The 19,500-nt window shown below is 44.2% G+C and overlaps 1 protein-coding gene and 1 long non-coding RNA gene across 3 annotated transcripts in view; both read right to left on the minus strand.

Moving 5' to 3' along the window:
- The window catches only part of LOC136183162 (uncharacterized), a 254,481-nt gene that overhangs the window by 215,114 nt on the left and 19,867 nt on the right, over positions 1-19,500 (minus strand). The window lies entirely within an intron of this gene.
- nek6 (NIMA-related kinase 6) lies at positions 58-18,493 on the minus strand. Of its 2 annotated transcripts, none has more exons than XM_020649383.3 (10): positions 18,339-18,493; positions 8,200-8,300; positions 7,889-8,029; positions 7,408-7,470; positions 7,162-7,272; positions 5,718-5,826; positions 5,345-5,452; positions 5,149-5,243; positions 3,555-3,668; positions 58-3,031 (listed from the first exon to the last, which is right to left on the minus strand). In XM_020649383.3, the coding sequence occupies exons 2-10, from the start codon at positions 8,278-8,280 to the stop codon at positions 2,921-2,923; spliced, it is 933 nt and encodes a 310-aa protein (XP_020505039.1). In that variant the 5' UTR covers positions 8,281-8,300; positions 18,339-18,493; the 3' UTR covers positions 58-2,920. The 2 variants fall into 2 exon arrangements, with proteins under 2 accessions (XP_020505039.1, XP_020505038.1); XM_020649382.3 differs by lacking the exon at positions 18,339-18,493 and adding an exon at positions 14,957-15,758.

A 19,500-nucleotide genomic window follows, 5' to 3' on the forward strand; every position in this document is an offset into this window, starting at 1 on the left:
CTTCATCATCAGAATTGAAGAGTCACTAATATAACAGATAACATTTTCTCCTTCAGCTGCAGTTTTTAAACTTTTTATTAAATGCTCAAAACACAGAGCTGAGTATGACATCATTTCTAAACACAAAGTTACAGTTCAATAAAAGAAAGATGAGCAGAGTCCACTTCACCATGTTTTTCTAACTGTGTCCCTAGTCTGTCTACAAACCCCCCAATGATGAGAAAAGTCCATCCTCTTGGTCTTTTTCCTGCTCCACTTTTGAGAAAATGTGTGTTCAAACAGGCCGTTTGGAGATTTTCCCTTCATGACATCACAAAGGGCAGTAACTCCCCCAGGTGGGTGACACTCCCACAGCTAGGTGTTTGTTCTGCCCTCTGAGTCTGCCTTCTCACAGTAAACAATAGGACATGGAGCGAGAAAGACAGAGCCACCCGAGCCCTTCCAGAGAGGGGGCGTGGTCAGATACAGCTCATGTACATATTTAAAGGTACAGACACAGAAACAGCCTGTTCTGAGCAGGGCTGAAATAGAGGGCTTTATAGGCATGATCAAATACAGGATCAGAGTGGATTTAGAACAAGAAACTTCACAGACATGTTTTGAGGACCTCAGACTTATTTACACTGACGAAGAGGAGGATGATATGTAACCTTTAATATGTAAATAAGATAATGTACTGTGCATCAGATCTGCTCCTTACATGAGGACATTTTCAAAAATTTTCACAGCATCTCACGTCTCCGGAGTTTACACCTTCACAGTAACAGTGGATCAGGTATCCACTCATTTAAACACTGGATTCTGGTTTTTATTTTCTATAAAAACTGAAAACCTGAAACAACCCCAACCGCCATCAACACCATGGAGCTAAATTCCTCTAGTACGTCTCTAATTCAAAGAGTCAGGGACGGATGCTGCAGATACTTCAGGGTTCACTGTGTACAGGCAACATAAAAATAGTCAAATAATTCAAAATAGACTGAGAATAATGTCCAATGTTTGCACAGTCTCAGAGTTTATAAAACGCTCCAGTTCTATTCAGAAACCCAGAGAGACGAGAGCTCAGAGAGACTGTCAACCCATAATCGAAAGAGTCATCACATACATCATCAGATTATATTAAAAAAGAAGGTTGAAGCAGGTGCTGCTCTGGGCCAAAAAGAGTCAAGGAATCAGGTGCTCTTCAAGGGTCAGAGGTCAAACAGCTAATAAATAAATGACTCCTGATTACAAACAAAGCTCGTGGCAGTCTGAGGACACATCCCTGTTTGATATATGATTCTTATACTGCATCAGAGAGCCTCAGACAGAACGACATTTCTTCACAATGAGCTGTGTTTGTAATCAGAAAAGTCGTTCATTCATTCTTTTGATACCACAGTAACAAAAATAGAAGTCCTGGGCATCCAATAACGGGTTGTTTCTAGTTTTTAATGAGTAAAAATTCCAGAAAACTCCTGTGCACTGACTGAATTGTACAAAGAAACCGGAAACTTGATGGATTTGTGCATTTTGGACAGCGTACAGGAGTTTGCTGCAATTTCTGTCTACTGTCAATCATGAAAACATATTGTATTGTTTTAAAACATGGTATTAAAAAAAGATTTTAGAACGGAAATGTTGCCAACTTATTTGTTCAATTCAGACAGTGCTCTCTCTCGCTCTCTCGCTGCAGCTTTTGGGTTAACTAATAACATAATAAGATCTGAATTTTAAGTTTGTCCAGTATGTCCTCCTCCTAACTTTAGATTCTGGTCCTGAATGATCTGGATTTGTTTGGACCAGAGAAGGTAGGCGGTTTTAAGACACCCCCACACAGCCGTTTTGGACACCCCTCGGTTTGCCAGATATGAGAGCAGTTATCAGGTCAACAGGTGTTGCAGTGATGGAAGCGGGCAAGAGAAGTGGTTCAGATAGAAGTGATTGTATCCGACCTAAAAAGCCTCTGCATGTTTCTAATAAGCTCCACGAGCAGAAACGTGCTCAAACTAGGATCAATATTGGAGATGCTTTTGAAAAATGGAGAGAAGTTAGAACACAGAAAGGTTTACAGACCGATGCAGAGCTGGATAAACACTGAAGCTTCAGTGTCCACCACATGGCAACCTACGTGAGCATGGACTCTAGAGGGGGGGGACAGCTCTCTACAATGTTTAGAATTTGGACTGCAGTACCCATTTTAACCACTAGGTGTCAGAGTTCCATACTGCTCCTTTACTGTTTGATTAGTGGATTCTTTTATGGTGACAAAATCTTTTTTACCACCCTTATGTCATCTTTATTTACTATTCCACTTTCACGACTCAGTTTAGGTTTTAAGTGTCAACATCATTATACAAATGTTGCTCTGTTTTTTTACGTTTACTTCCTGTTCTGCGCTCTGAATCAGCTTCAATCACGCCTCAAGTTAAACGTGATGACAGACCTGCTGACTTACTGAAGATATTCTAAAGCTAGTTTCCTCCCTGAAAGCGAACATCATTAAAGCTGCATTAAAGAATCAGACATGATAACTGAAGTGTTCTCTAATGGTCCATCCAGTCGTCTACATGAAGCACTCTGTCTGACGATATGAAGCAGACGTATGATGTGATTATAAGACGGGTGATGAATACAGATCGTCACCTGTCACTCACTCAGGGGTTAAACATGGAATGGACCCCTGTGACCTTTGATAGAAAGACCCTCTGCAGATCACCAACCTCCTCTCACATGATCAGATCTGGCTTCATAAACTCCACCTTCAACACGTGTAACACCACCCATCTCCTCCTCACATCATCCAGGACACAAAAGAAGTGTCGCCGTCCACTCTACAAGTCTGTCAAGTCTGTCCGTGGTTTCCCCTCCCGTCCAGGTGAGACCAGGCAGATCTGACTCCCAGTGCTTCAGGTCCTCAGACTGAGCAGAGTCCGCCCCCTCAGGTGCTGGAGGTCCACATGTGCATCTGTTTGGCGATCTGCAGCACAAAGACGATGTCCGGGCGCTGGTCTGGATCCGGGCTGATGCACATGCTCACCAGTTCCCGCAGCTGTGGAGAGAGAGCTCGTTAGCTTCAGTGCTAACTGTGAGGTTAGCCTGAAGTACAAAGTATTTTTTTTCAGAAATCAAGGGGAGAGAGAGGGAGAGAGAGAGAGAGAGAGAGAGAGAGAGAGGGAGAGAGAGAGGGAGAGAAATGACATGTGGTAAAGGAACCACGTGCTGGATTTTAAATCCGGCCCGTCTGCTTGCAGGACTACAGCCTCCGTGCATGGGGTGCATGCACTAACCACTAGGCCACCAGCACTCTGTCAAAACCCATTTTCCTCTTTTTTACAAAAGGTGTTTTCAGTGACCTAAAATGCAGTTTGCATACGAAAGGTCAAAATGCACAAAAAAATCTCAGTATTCAAAAATACTCATTTGTTATAACTTAAGAAGACCAATCATTTGACTCCCTGTTCACCCCTGACCTTTACAACAAACGTGGCGGCTTCTGACCTTAAAGAGACGACCCCCTGTGAGCACGTCTGAGTGTCTTCAGCTCAAACGTCTTTATGTCCTGTTGCTCTTACCTTCTCTGAGTAATGGTCGCCTGGCAGCGGAGGGTAATCACACTGCTCGATCTTGTGGCACAGAGAGAGCAGGTTCATCTTGTCTCCATAAAACGGACTCTGCAGCGCCGCCATCTGGACAAACAAGCAGACGGCATGCATGAGAGACTTTTTCGTTCCATCCCCGAACTTTGACATTTCTCTAAACGCCGTCGCTTCTTAAGAGGACGTTTATCCCTCAAACCAGCAACCTTAAAACGTCCAGACTGCTGCAGCCTCTCTCTGATATTTTTACAACTTAAGGTGACTGTGCAGCTGGAAATAGGATTCACCAGGTAACTGGATTGAAGGCATGTCGTTTTTTGATCGTGTCGGCGTTTCGGGTATTATGTTTTGGATGTAATGAGACATTCACATGCATCACTGAATCCTGATTGTGAACTAAAACAAACAGATTGAGGCCGGTGGAAAAGAGTATCAGATTTGAGAATGCCAAGAGCATGCGTCCTGAAATATATTTCCACATGTCACCCCACAGTGCTGACTGCTTTGGACAGTAAAGGGTTAATGGTCACTGCAGCGTTTTTTGACAACCTTAGTGGCTACATGAGCAGGACACTGAACACATGATGCTACACAGTCGCTCTCTGTTGGCACAGACGACAGGGAGTCCTTTGTGTTTCTCAATAACAGCTCAGCATTCCAGTGAAATACGAGCAGCCTGACTCAGAATAAAAGTTATTATGTTTGAAGGTTATCATATTCACAGTTTCTGTTCTTATCTGTGCCGGGAGAAGCTGATGAAGCCGTGCAGGTGACACACGACGTTTGTAGACTACAGAAGTAATTCGGGCTGTCATGCGGTGAATCTACTTATTTTTCTGTCAAGCTCATGTTACCTGCCCTCATGTGAACTGAGATGTAAAGATGAACAGTCGAGTTCTGTGCACAGGGCGTCCTCTCGGCATGAGTTCACAACAATCATCTCTGTAACTAAGACATGAGTGGTCAGAACAAAAGGTGCTCACAGCTCAAGAAGGTGAAAAAAAAACCCAGTAACAAACATTTCAGGTCTTCAGACTCAGACTTTGAGGAAGTCTTCAGCGGTTTGTTGATGCTCAAGAGTGACCGCCAACTTTTTCGGCAGCTCTGGCTCCTTTAGTAAGTTGCCCCATTCAGATCCTCCATTGCTTTATACCAAGCGATTGAAGCCTGCAACCATGACAACCGGCTGAAATCACCTGTATAAGTCGTGTTTCGACCTGAGGAGCTTTCCCACAGAACTGAGGTCTTTTTGAAGAAATACATGCTTTTCAACCGAAGCTACCAGGGTGTTAATTTAGTTCTGGGGTAATTAATCTACCCCGAAAAAATACGCTGCTCGGGGAGGGGGGTGGGAGAGTACTTTCTGAAGGTCCAGGGACTTTTGGGGCAGGGCCTGCAGTGCTGAACTCCTCTGCTTGGTCAGGCTCTTGTAGCGTTAGCGCCATGTTTAAAGACTTTTGTTGTTGTTTCAGGGGTGTAATACGCTTTGCGACCACCAGGGGACGCTATAATTTCTTTAATCGGTCTTAACCATTCAGTGTCAGTAAAGTTTGAATAAACGTGATCTCACCTCGTACAGAAGGCAGCCCAGAGACCAGATGTCGGACTTAAAGTTGTATCCGTTCTCATGGATCCTCTCGGGCGACATGTAGTACGGCGTCCCCACTGACACACCCAGAAACACACACACACACACTAAATCATCTTTTTCACATGTTAAATAAGAACATGTATGTTCTGTGCACCGGTGTGTGTACTGGGGTTACCTAAGGAGTGAGCTGCTGTCGTTTTGGAGCTGAAGAATCGTCCTAACCCCAGATCACCCAGCTTCACCTCCCCCGTGGCTGTGATGAACACGTTGGCCGGCTTAATATCTGGTGAAAACACGAAGACACAAAGATTTCAGTCTGAGAGGAAGATGGAGACAGCCTTGTTTCTGGTATGTAAACTATTCAATGAACTCTACAACATCCGTCAGCTGCTCCGGTCGTTTTAAAACTGAACACAGAAAATAAGAACAGAGATGAAATCATGAGCGGAGGAGCAGGAGGACGGATGAGATGACATCAGCAGAGATGACAGGCTGCATGTTTGTGTAAATGAGGACTAAGAGGAGTGACAATGATGTCGTTTTCTTACCGCGGTGCATCACCCTGCGTGAGTGCATGTGCTCCAGAGCGCTGCAGAGCTGCACAAAGTACTTCCAGATCGTCCTCTCTGGGATGAGCCGCCGCTTCTTCTTGAAGTACTGAACACAGGAAGGAGACGACTGTGAGTACACAACAAGAAACTGAGCAGATAAAATATGGTTTTATTAAAGGGGTAGTTCAGTGTTTTTGAAGCGATGCTGAATGAGGTTCTTGTCAACAGTGAGTTTATTAACCCTTTGAGATGTCAGTCAGCTCGGCCCCTTTAAGGAGAGAGCGGCTGGAGTGCAGGCAATGAAGCTAGCTAATACAGCGCTGCAGGCGGGGCTGTTTGTGCCACTCAACCTCGCTAATTTTAAGAAAAAAATATCCAAAACAATCTCAGCTCTTTACTTTCAGTCAGCAAGTCTACTCCAGCAAACCACAGACGTGTTCCTCCACCTGCAGCGCACCGATCAGCTGTTTGTTACTGCAGGCTTCCAAAGAAACAACAAACAAACAAAAAAAACTACAGCGACTGTGACACGGCGCCAACTGTGGATACCGGAGGAAACTTTGACGGAGTTAACAGAGGATAAATGTCCTGCAGATGGAGAGAGAGAGAGAGAGAGAGAGAGAGGGAGAAGGATGGGAGGGGAGGAGAGATCCTAAAGTACCTGGTGGTGCAGATAAGGCAAGGCAAGTTTATTTATATAGCACCTTTCCTCCATCCATTATCTATAACGCTTTTTTCTGTTTGGGGTCGCGGGGGACTGGAGAGCCAATCCCAGCTGTCCCATCATGTGGTTCAAACGACCCCACCTGCAGCGATGTGGAGTCTATCTCTGGTGCCTGTACTCCGACCAGTTTCTCCTCAAAGTCGCTGAGCTGACCGACATCTCCGTTGGCTAATAAAGTTACTATTTTGCCCAAATTTTTTGTAATAGAGAAAAATAAAGCAACAAAAAACAAGCACGCAAACAAAAAAACAAAAACACACACCGAAAACAAAACAGAACAAAACAAAAAAGTGACACACACATCACCAATGACATAACCATGATTTAATTTAAGTTTTCGCAACCACAATAGTGTTTCTATACATCCCCTATTCAGTATATATTTGAATAAATTAAGATATCACCACATTTTCCCTTGTATCTAAACATCCTCCATCACTTGTTTACATGGAAACAATCTGTCAAGGAGTTTTGCATTTTGCAGTCTTATTTTAAAAGTTATCTTTTCCATTATGTCAATTCCTTTGACAACTAATTTCCAAGACTCGTGGGTTGGGGGTTCTCTCTTAAGCCAGTTCAATGTTATTGCCTTCTTGGCAGCTACGAGAAGTATGTGTAATAAATAAATCTAACCCCCATAAAGTTACTATTGACACAAGTACCTCATACAGCCCCACTTCAAAAATCCCGGACTTTCCCTTTAATCTAACTCCTGACCTTGATCATCTGGGACAGATCTCCTGCGTCGGCGAGCTCCAGGACAATGTTGAGCTCGTTGTCTTCAATGAAGGAGTCGAGGTATTTGATCACGTTGGGATGATTCAGCTGCTGCAGACGACACAGCAGGAGAAAAGTACCGTTTACACACACCTGACATCTGGACCAATAGAGGAGCTTTAAATCTGTCTAAAGGTAGAGGATGATTGTTCCTCTTAAAGCGAGCTGAACACGACATCTCTTCACCTTGAGCAGGTCAATCTCTTTGACGCAGTCCTGACGAGCCTTGGCGTCCATCATCTCAAAGATCTGAAGCAACAAAATAGATAAAGATAAATAGAAAAAGATAAATTAAAAGTCACATATGATGCAAAATACACTTTACTATGTTAGGTTAACTGATGACTCTAGATTTCCCCGTAGGAGTGAATGTGAGTGTGGCTGGTTGTCTGTCTCGATATGTCAGCCCTGTGATTGGCTGGTGACCAGTCCAGGGTGTAACCCGGCCTCTCGTCAAATGACAGCTGGGATCGGCACGGTAACCACGAACAGGAAAAGTGATAAAAAAACAGAAGCTGTTTTCACACATGCACTCTTGATATTGTTTAGAAAGTTTCAGAGTGTAAAAGAAAACTACGAAATAGCACAACACTCTACGAGTTAAGATGATAAAAAGCAGTATAATTTTTGTAGCAGTATAAATCAGTAGAGGTGCGGACTCTTGTACCTGGACTTTCTTGAGAGCGACCAGCTGACCCTCCAGCAGGTACGTGGCTTTATACACCTCACTGAACTGACCCCGGCCGATCTTCTTCTCAATCTGAAAGTTCGACATCGAGCAGCAGAACTTACGGCCGGACATGTTCTTCTGCAAAACACAACAAAGCATTAGAAAAGTGAGCAGTGAAGCATGTTTAAGATGTAATAATAAAGTTTAGAAAATAACTTTTACTGCCCGTAGGAGGAGGCTGTTCATACTTCAGAGTTAAAGATAGGCTTTAAAAATGCACATCTGAATAAAACACTGGGGTTCTTTACCTGGTCGTCCTGAGCAGCCAGCTTGTAGAGGTTGTTCAGGTTGTCTAACGTCGGCTGGTTGTTGTTCTGAGCCTCCATCATGGCATCACAACCGGAGACCACTGCAACAGGACAAAAGATAAAAATCAGACAGCTCAGAGACCCGCCGGGGGAAACAGGCGGCGTGCAGCCCACATGGGTCTGAATCAGAGCAGGAAGCACGTGTGGCAGGATGAGATGCCACCTGCTCGCTCTCTGTCGTGCGACTCAAACTTTCAGAATGATGACCAACACGGAAACTGTGAGTGTGACGTGTAATAAGGTGAAGGAAATGACTGAGGTGTCACAACACCAAACACAGAATGATGCCATGACACCTCTGCAAGAAAAAAATAGAAGTCCTGAGCAACCAATAAATAGCATTTATTTTTTAAAATTGTAAAAAAAAAAAAAAAACAATTGCATGCAAAACTCCTGCACAATTAAATTTGGGTATCAAAATGTATTTATGCATGTCTCCCTATCATCAGGTTAAAGGTTACATATCCTCCTCCTCTTCAATCAGTGTAAATAAGTCTCAGCTCCTCAAAACATGTGTGTGAAGTTTCTTGTTCTAAATCCACTCTGATCCTGTATTTGATCATATAAACCCCTTTATTTCAGCCCTGCTCAGAACAGGCTGTTTCTGTGTCTGTACCTTTAAATATGTATATGAGCTGTGTCTGACAACGCGCCTCTCTGGAAGGGCTTGGGTGTCTCTGGCTTTCTCGCCCCATGTCCTATTGTTTACAGTGAGAAGGCAGACTCAGAGGGCAGAACAAACACCTAGCTGTGGGAGTGTCACCCACCTGGGGGAGGGGTTACTGCCCTTTGTGATGTCATGAAGGGAATATCGCCAAACAGCCTGTCATATACAAAAAACATCATATAGAAAAAATAATCACATTTTGACATACTGAAACCAATAAAGCTGTTTTCCCTCCTTTGGAAATCAGCAAATATTCACTTAAGGCTCAAACAAACTTGCCTTTGAACCACACGTTCACATAGACAACGTGTGTTACTGGAGGATTCCTCTAGAGGGAGCTCCACATAAACAAATCAAACTGTCCAAATAGAGATTCCAGATTTGCATGTTGCAATGTAAACAAACATGGCATAGTTGAGGACTTGATCTGTTAACTTTTCTTCAAAAACTATCCTCCATCGTACAACTCCACACTGCTCCGAGTGGTTATATGCATATTCCATCTCGCAGACGTGTTGCGCACATTTCTGAGGATGTGCACAACCAAACCAGACCACAGGATACACGAGGTCGATGTCATGCGTGCACGTATGTGTAGATAAAAACAAGTTCACTCAGAGCTTTACCGTCTTCTCGCTCGAACACTGACCTCCTGAGAGAGTTTCTGCTAAACTCTTTTTCAAAGTAAATTAAACTTCTCTGAACTGTTTCTAATGACTTCAAGCTCCATTTCTGAGGCCTCCTGTCACCTCGGGCTCATGTTGCCACGTGAGGAATGTGTTAAAAACTGAACGGAGAAGAACTCAAAGAAAACCCAGAGGACAGACTGCCTTCAGATTTGAGAGCCTCCAAATCATCCTCAGAAACACACAGTTAACAGGTTGTTTTCACGTTCTTCTCTGTATTCCCGCGTGATTTTGTAGTTCTCCTGTGATCTTGTGAACCCCTGTATACCGCTGCTCTGGCTGCGCCCACGCTCCAGGAACTGGAGTGTGAAGGGGTGACCTGAAGTTTGTGTAACAGTAGGGCTTCATCCAGGTCAACAGGAGGAGGCTGAGGCACTTTGTCCTTTTTCTGCAGTTTTAACTGGAAATAATAAAAAGATTTAAAAAAAAAAAAACCATTTCCACACAACTAGATCTCTGATACTGTGAGCTGGTGACCTTCTCATGACTATCTGAGTCATCTGAGAGAGATCCCGTGTCTCCTCCTCCGCGGACTTTTCTACTGAAACAACATCATTCAGTTTGTGATTCCCTCCGGTTACTCTGCCAAGACCTGATGACTTGTTTTCACCACGATTAGCTGTGAAAACGTGTCCTCTGTCCTCACCCTAAAACATTACAGGCATTATTCTCCAACACCCCCCCCCCCCCCTTTTCTGATGACTCAGCTCAAAGTGTTCATGTGTTCACCTTCACCTCCTCAGCTACACTCATTGGTAAAATGTCAGAAGTGCAAACTGGGCCTCCTGCAATGACTCTGGTTTCAGCACAGGAGCTGCGCACACACACACACACACACACACACACACACACACACACACACACACACACACACACACACACACACACACACACACACACACACACACACACACACACACACACACACACACACACACACACACACACACCCCACGCTGCTCTAACTGTGCTAACAAGCTCTGTGCCGCTGTATGCTTCCAAGGCTGTTAAATCTCTCAGCACAGAGCGGACTGATCGCTCTGCAGGTTTACTCAAAGACCTCTTCTGAATCCTGCAGAAGAAGAAAAAAAAAAAATCCCAAAAAGATTCAAAACAAACACCTTTGATTTATGTTTTATTTATAATCGTGGGATTCAGTGATCCATTGTGCAAAGTTTGAAGATGTAAAATATAAAAACATCTTCTAACAGGGCTCTGATTCAGTCTCTCCCTGACAGAGGTCGTACGTTTTTTAGGAGCAGCCTCATAAAAGAGCGAGGAAAGATCAACACGGGGGATCGTACAGAGACACGGCATGAGGCTGGGCGGCAGGGAGGACGGTTTCATTACTGAAAAACATCTAAGTCACCAAACTGATGATCCTCAATGTGTTTAAAGTCTCAAACAAACCACAGGATGTCCTCGTCTCAGAGCCTCACAGGGAGGACGGACTGCGTTTCTAACTCATGATCTTTCACTTCAGCCTCAGGTGATTCATCCACTGAAACAACATTTTAGGAGTTTAAATTTAAAAAACAAGGATCTCTTCCTCTTACATGGAGGCTTGTTTTTACTCCTCCATCTGTTGCACATGAATGTATCATCTGACCACAGACTAGGAGAAGTGAAATCATCCACCAGTCCCTGACCATGACCTTTCTTTTTGAAGCCTCACTGACATGAGGAAACAGAGACGCTTCAGTTCAAAAGTCATTTTAAAAAGTCTGTTTTTCTTGGACCTTGATGCGACCCTGAGACAATCGACCAACAGGGAACCCCGATCAGAGACAACCCTCATTCTCAGGTGGCGGCCGGGTGCAGGAACATATAAAGGTTTGCTGCTGGGCAAACCTGAGGAAGCTACAGGTGAAACATGTTGAAGAAATCAGTGAATTTAAGATGTTTTGGTTAATTCCAGCAACACTTGAAATAGCTTGATGAGATAAAAAAAGTGATTCAGTTTCAGTCTGTCGTTTTGTTTTTGTTGACGTCTTTTGGATTTCTTCACCTTCGCGTCCTCGTTGCAGAGTTTCTGAAGAAGTGTTGACATTCATCTGACACACGAACAAAAACAGAAGCTCTCCTCTGAAACTTCATTTCTCCATACTGGTCACAAAGCACTTAGGCAATATAAAGGTTAAAGATTGACGTCTGTGTGGTGGATTCTGTTTGTGATATTTAGGGAAGGATTTTCATGTCATAAGTTTATTTACATGTTCAGTTTCTCCCCTCCTATTTAGCAGGAGGGATTAGGCAGTGTGGTCAATGTCTCGTAGTTCTGTATGTGCAGGACCGGTCTGCTGGAAACCAGACCTTTTCCTTTTTCTCCTTCAGTGGAGTGATGCTTGTACTCAGAACTTTAAAGCTTTTCTGTATTTGTTAATTCAAGCTTTGTATCAAGGAACCATCGGCTCCTTAGTTTAAACTTTCCCCCTCTCCATTTTTTAGCAATTTAGGGGAACTTAACAAATCCTGTCCTTTGTTATTGAACATGATGTTGAACCCACACAGAGGTTTCTCAGGTTACACTTCCTCGTCTTTTTATCTAAACTCTGAATAACTTACACAGCTGTTTCCCCTCCCTCTGTCTGATGGTGAGTGTTAAGACATTTCTGAAGAACTGGTGGGAGGAATTAAAGAGGATTAAAATAAACTGAAGGCTCAGAGGTGTGAGGATCTTGACGGGGATTTCACACTTTTCACACAAAACTCAAACAGATGGATTTTTCGATCCAGCCTCCGAGTCAGTTTTAGGTGTGAAGTCGAGGCTGAGTTGCAATATTCATGACAATTCACTGCAAGGAAGCGTGACAGCATCAATAACCTGCAACTGGTGCACGACAATCGACTGTGTGCACACAGTTTGATCACGTCATTAAACGGCTTCATCATGTTGTCTGTTCACCAGGATGTTCTCTTCCTCTCTTTAGATATTGTGAAAATGCCAAACTGAACACAGCGACGATTTCAAGATAAAAACCTGTCATCATGACATCAGACTCTGTTGCTTCATCCGTCACCTCTGCGTCGTTCTTTTAACGTCATGTCCCGCCTCTTCCCGTTCAACAGGGAGTCTCCCGCCATGAGGTGCATGTGTGAAAACAACTTCTTGCCTCCTGCACAAAGCATGCTGGGACAGATTCTTTTCCCGAGCTGTCAGAGCGTGACGGAGAAATAAATCAACCAGACTAAAAAAAGTGTCGAAAATGACAAGAAAATAAGAGAACTTTACAGTTAAAGCTAAAAACACACACACACACACACACACACACAAAAACAAACAAACAAACAAACACACACACACACACACACATAAAAACAAACAAACACACACACACACACACACACACACACACATATAAAAACAAACAAACAAAAACACACACACACACAAAAACAAACACACACACACAAAAACAAAAACACACACACACACAAAAACAAAAACACACACACACACATAAAAACAGAAACACACACACAAAAACAAAAACACACACAAAAACACACACACACACACATAAAAACAGAAACACACACACAAAAACAAAAACACACACAAAAACACACACACACACACATAAAAAACAAAAACACACACACAAACACACACACACACACATAAAAACAAACACACACACACACACACACACAGAAACACACACACACAGAAACACACACACACACACACACACACACACAGAAACACATACACACACAGAAACACACACACACACACACACACACACACACACACACACACACACTCACACACACACTCTCACACACACACACACTCTCACACACACTCACACACACACACACACACACACACACACACTCACACACACACACACACACAGTAACTAAAATTTGAATTCTCTGTTTCTCGTTTTAATAAAGTAATCTGTGAGAGTAACGCTCATCTTTCACAGACGTTCATCCCGTCTCATCGCCTCCTCTCTCAGCAGCTCCGGTCTCTGTTAGTCATTATGTGAATATTTGACATAATGACAAATTATTAAGCAGAGAAACAAGTAACAGAGACGTGAAGAGTCATCGCCTCAATCTGCTCTTTGTTTCCTCACATATTCAGCTCCTCTTCCCACAGTGTCCTCACACCGACATGTTCCTGCAGACTCCAGTCACTCGAGTCGTCCCGTCTTCATCCGTGTCTCCTCCCACCTCTTCTGTCTCTGTTGCTCTAGTTCATGTGGAAAAAAATCTTTCCTGTAAGGCCTTAAGTCAAACGTTCAGATTCAGAGGCAAGGGCTGTTCCTGATAAGTCTGCAGAGGGCGCTAAACGGCTTGTTCTGCAAATCACACCATAGTTCCCCGGTATGAAACCAAGACTTTCCCCAAACGACTTCAAGCCTCGATGTAAGCTGCTGAAACCTCTTAGGACCCTGACAAGCAGACGGCAGTGGAGCTAGTGGAACGAAGGCCGCCGGTAGCGTCGCCTCTTGTCTTTGCCAAAAAGTTGAACTAGAACACACCGCAAAGACTCGGGCAAGGACCGCTCACAGGCGGTCCAACTAGGACAGACGGCCGACGCCCTCCTTGGTGTGTCAGTACCTTTACAGGGCTCTTCCCTGGCAGCCCTGCAGTGTTCTGCCCCCCCCCCTCCTTAAGGCTTCCAGAGAGCTGGCCAATCAGAAGAAAGTGGGCACCTGAGGAGGCGGGGCTTAAAGAGACAGCAGCTGAAACAAGGCTGAGATGAGGTTTTTTAGTGACACCAGTATCAGATAAATGAGATCCTGTGAAGCTGCTCGAAAGGTTTTCACACACTGAAGACATGATGAGGAGAAGACGGAGCTTTAAGTTTTGCACTTTCTTTATAAAATGAATTAAATCTGACCGAAAAAGCGGACGTCTGTGTGCCTAAAGTAGTGCCGGGTGTTGAGACCACATCCTCTCACACACACACACACACACACACACACACACACACACACACACACACACACACACACACACACACACACACACACACACACACACACACACACACACACACACACACACAGAGACCGGACTCTGAAGCTTATCACACCTACTAAAGGCTCGGGGTGAACACACCTGCTGTGAGACGTGAACAAACTGAATCACATGGTTCATGTGCTGCAGACGCCAAACAAGGTCAGACTGTACAGAGCGAGTGCTGCAGAAGTTTGCAGAATCACATCCTCCGAGTGACTCATCACCCCGTCAATATGTGAAGGACACTATTTTAATTTCTGAGGACAAAGAGTCTCTGCTGATGATCAAACATAATGAATTAAAAAACCTCACGCTCCTCTTAGTTTTAGAATTCAAACGTGGATGATAAACAGCCGGCCCTTACCTTTATGAGCCTTCAGACTTCCCCGTCCTCTCTGACTGCAGCCTGTTCAAACACTGAGTTCCTTGTTCTCTGCCTCAAAAATATCTCTTTGGTTAGTCACCTCTCACTCTCTCTACTTCCTTTTAGAAGCTTTCAGATCAGTTTTAATTTCTCAACATGACACAGCTGTCTCTTCACTGGACGGATCAAGAAGTCACTTGTGGTCATTAGTCATCCTCTCAGGAATTTATATTATTATTATTCTTTATGTTAATGGTTGCAGAATAATTTACAGTCTTCAGAGGTAGTAACAGAGGCTGTGTGTGTGTGTGTGTGTGTGTGTGTGTGTGTGTGTGTGTGTGTGTGTGTGTGTGTGCGCATGTCTGAATGGGTGTGTATGTGGAGCTCCAGCTGTGCCGTGCTCTCTCGCGCTTCTGCCACGCCCAAACTCAGTGTGATTTCACAGACTGGGACACCAATATCACGCCATCGAAATGTTACACCAAATGAGACGTGACGACAGGGGAGCAGTCTGAAAAGAGCTACAGAGACCAGAAAGCAGGAGAGGAGTTAGGGCGGGGCTACATGTGATTGACAAGTCGTCAATCACATGTAGCCCCATATATGGTCACTTCTGGCACCTAAACCAAGATGGCGAGGGTGTTAAATTCAAAACTGTGATTCACATTGCAACAGGTGGTGTATGTCCATTTCTCATATTCAGTCTGTGACCACACAGAACCAACAGATCACTAAGGGGTCACATGCACTCCTCCATGCTATCACACAGTTTCCTGTTATCGTCAGCTGTTCACATCTGCCCGATAGCACTGCTCCACTCCTTCCTTACCTCCAGTTCATTCATGCCGTCGATACATGCGACCCTCCACCTCCCTGAGTCTTCACAGATCATCACGTCATCAGCCATCCTCCAGTCGAACACATTCTGCATCAGCCTCTTCATCCCATCAGCCTCAGATCAGGTCAAGACTTTTAGGGTTAAACTAAACCCCTCAAGTTAGCAACAAAGATCCATATGATCCATCCATTAAAAAGTTTACAACCAACAAAGAAGAATAATTTACATCCATTAATTAATTCAGCAGACCACCAAATTCAGCTGCAAGTTTGTTTTTCATTTCAGAGAAACTGGAAACATAAAACTGCAGATAAGAACGTCAGAGCAGCACCGACCAGTCCCCCCAGTCCTCCCAGTACCCCCCCCCCCCCCCCGAGTCCCCCCAGTCACACAGGACACTGGCTCCCTGTCATCGCTGACACGTGACTAATTTTAGACAGATATGTGACCTTGTGTGCCCAGGCATCCTCGTAACACGCCCACCCACACACACACACACACACACTCACACACTCACACACACACACACACACACACACACACACACACACACACACACACACACACACACTCACACACACACACTCACACACACACACACACACACACACACACACTCACTCACTCACTCACTCACTCACTCACACTCACACTCACACTCACACTCACACTCACACTCACACTCACACACACACACACTCACACACACAGTGGTGTGAGTCACACACAAGCATGGTCTGCTTTTACACAAATAATGTCTAATTCAGGGTGTAGTTCACGTCTGCTAACATTTAAGGTGTTTCACCAGCTGACAAAGTTCCAACGTAGCGATAAGTATCACCTTAAATCTTACACCTAGCTCCGAGTAGGAGTCATGTCCTCGGTTGTCTTGGTGACAGTTTTAAAAAGGTGTGATAACTTGGAGGATGAGGACGAGCAGAGGAGTTTTTTTGCTGGTGTTATGGTGTAAAGAGTGGCCGTGTTTACCGGGGAATTTCAGCTGAATGCGTCTCTAGTTGTCATAGTAACAACAGATGTTAAATAAACAATATGTAGGAATTCAGTTAGGTGTGATTTGGCACCCACCGAAGGTCGCTGAGTGCAACTGTCATTTAATACACAGAGCTGTTACGCCTCCTCATCTTAGACGGGTCAAGGTGTGTTCCATTTCATCTAGAAAGTCGGCGATTCAAAGTTGCCGGTCTGACACGCCATCAGAAACGCTCCCCTGGAGGCAGAATTGGAAACTCAGAGCAACTTCAGCAGTCCAAGCTGAAATCCAACATGGCTGCTACGTGCATCAACAGTAACATTTAAGCTGTAACTGTCATGTTTATCAGCAGCTAAGTCCTCCTTTTGTGTAGTTCTATCTGTTGACATGTTTTTGCACGCAAGCTATCACGCCGTGTGTTATCGTCGGGTATTAGCTAACAAAACAAAGGTTCTCCATGTTGCTTGTCCAACTTGCAACTGGAACACGTTTAGCTTGGGTGTGACGTCATTCCCCAGATCTGAATTCTGAGGTCAAATGAATGCACCATAAAGCTGGCAAAGAGGAACAGCACAGAGGGGGCGTGGCTTAATTTCTATCTGAGGTGAACGAGTGTTGTAGAGAGTTACATCCTGCGGTAAACGGGTGATTGGGCCACTCGGTGGACTAGAGAGAGACGCCACTCTCCCTGTTGAAGGTTATCGTGCTATAACATCGACCTTTGAAACGACTGTTTTAAGGTGGGAAAGTTACATGTTATAGTGTCCTGATTTTAAATACTTATACCCCACTTGGAGTGAATAAATGTCTCATGCCGTGATAAACAGCAGCGGAGCTTTACACTGTGCATGGGCGTTTCTAGGCAGGGGCCAACAGGGGCCAGTGCCCCTGTAACACTGAGCTTGGTCCCCCCTGTGGCCCCCCCTCCAAAAGGAAGAACCCCCCTCATAACACATACACAGTATTTGACTCAACAACCGGACAAATATGAATCATGGTATTTAATGATACGTGCTATTATTTGGCATAATATACATTTTTTTAAAGTGATCATCTTTGTCTATTTTTCACCTGGGTTTAATGTTCCCCTCTGAGAAAACAACTGGCCCCAGTTTGGCCCCCTCAGTAAACGTGGTCTAGAACCGCCACTGACACTGTGACACAGTGAACAGCTGGAGTTAAATGTCACTCTCAATGTTGAGCTGTTTTTTTTTTTAAATAAACGTCTACCTCTCTTCCACTATGGAGCTCTTTGTTTCACACTGCGAATATAAAAACATAAAGCAGGAATCAGTGCAGCCTCGTTTCCGTCCCGAGCCGCATGCAGCGGGTAAATATCATTTCCATATGTCTCTCTCTCTCTCTCTCTCTCTCTCTCTCTCTCTCTCTAACAGTTTATCTGGCTCTACGTGCTAAGCAGTAAACACATTGAGCTTCAGTCCATACGAGCTCACACAGAGATACATGTCAACAAAGCTGAATCATGCACAAACTCCGCATGTCTTTGAACGCACCACGGACACTTCTTCACAATGAGCGCTCGTGTCTCTTACCTGCAGAGGAGTCAATAACGTCCTGCAACTGTTTTGAAAGGGGATCAGTTTCCGCGAGTTACATCGATCCCTGTTGTTGAGCAACTCCACACAGCGACGCACAGAGCCCCTTCCTCCCCCAGTGTCACCCCCCCTCTCTCTCTTTCTCTCTCTCTCTCTCTTTCTCGCTCTCTCTCTCTCTCTCTCTCTCTCTCTCTCTCTCTCTCTCTCTGTCTGTGGTTTGCTGCCACGCGGGCTGAATGAGAGGAGGGATACTTCAAAGAGTGAAACCTCTGCAGAGTGAAGTTGTGGTGAGGCTGCCACAAGTGTTGGTTGGAAAGTGGGTCAAACGTCACATCTCTCTCTCTCTCTCCCCCCCCTCTCTCCCCCCTCTCTCTCTCACCCCCTCTCTCTCTTCCTCACATGTGGGAGGGCTCTATTGTTTAATGAAACATGATAGGGGAGCGTTTACAAATGTGACACAAACTGTATGAAACAAACTTTTTTCTGTGTTTTAATTTTTAAATCAGATATGGTGAATTAGCCAAATGTGGGACACTGCCTAATGTGGGACACCTGCTCAAGTGGGTGTAGGTCTTCCTACAACAAATGAAAGTCAATAAAACTAAGGGTTAACACAAGTTGTGATGTCTTTAGGCTTTTAACATCGACTTTTCAGTGTCCCACATTTAGAACAGCACTGTCCCACATTAGGAAATGCAGATTGTCCGAGACAATTTGGCACTAAGACTACTGATATGTATACTATTTCTTTAATGAGTGTGATTACTGGATTTTCTCTTTGGGTTTGATTAGGGGACATCCTGGGGATTTCACAGTGGTACTGGGTGTGGATTTAATGTATAGCTTCATGTTGCAATACATCCCAGAAGTCTAAAATGCAATGCAATTGTCCCACATTAGGCTAATTCACCCTATTTAAAGTTCTCCATCCGGATTAGTAAAGATTGTAGACTTTCTTTTAAACAGGGGAGTGTCTCAATCCAAAAGATCTTCCTCAGGCTCTTTTTGAAGTGTAAAGCCCTGAAAAACATTTTCATCTCTTAATCATATCACATATCTTATTGAGGACTATGTCTCCGGACTTTGTCTGCAACCCAAAATACAACTATAGGAACTTATTAACTTCAATAAAGAGAGCAAAATTAGCTGTTATCTTCAA

Source organism: Labrus bergylta, chromosome 17, assembly GCF_963930695.1.
Source record: "Labrus bergylta chromosome 17, fLabBer1.1, whole genome shotgun sequence".
NCBI classification, from domain to species: Eukaryota; Metazoa; Chordata; class Actinopteri; order Labriformes; family Labridae; genus Labrus; species Labrus bergylta.

Excerpts from the sequence above, each read along its gene's own strand:
- nek6 (XM_020649383.3), bottom strand. The coding sequence starts at position 8,280 with ATGATGGAGGCTCAGAACAACAACCAGCCGACGTTAGACAACCTGAAC. Across the intron at positions 5,827-7,161 it reads ATCTGTCCCAGATGATCAAG|TACTTCAAGAAGAAGCGGCG; the intron begins GTCAGGAGTTAG and ends TCCTGTGTTCAG. Across the intron at positions 5,244-5,344 it reads GACAGCAGCTCACTCCTTAG|TGGGGACGCCGTACTACATG; the intron begins GTAACCCCAGTA and ends TGGGTGTGTCAG.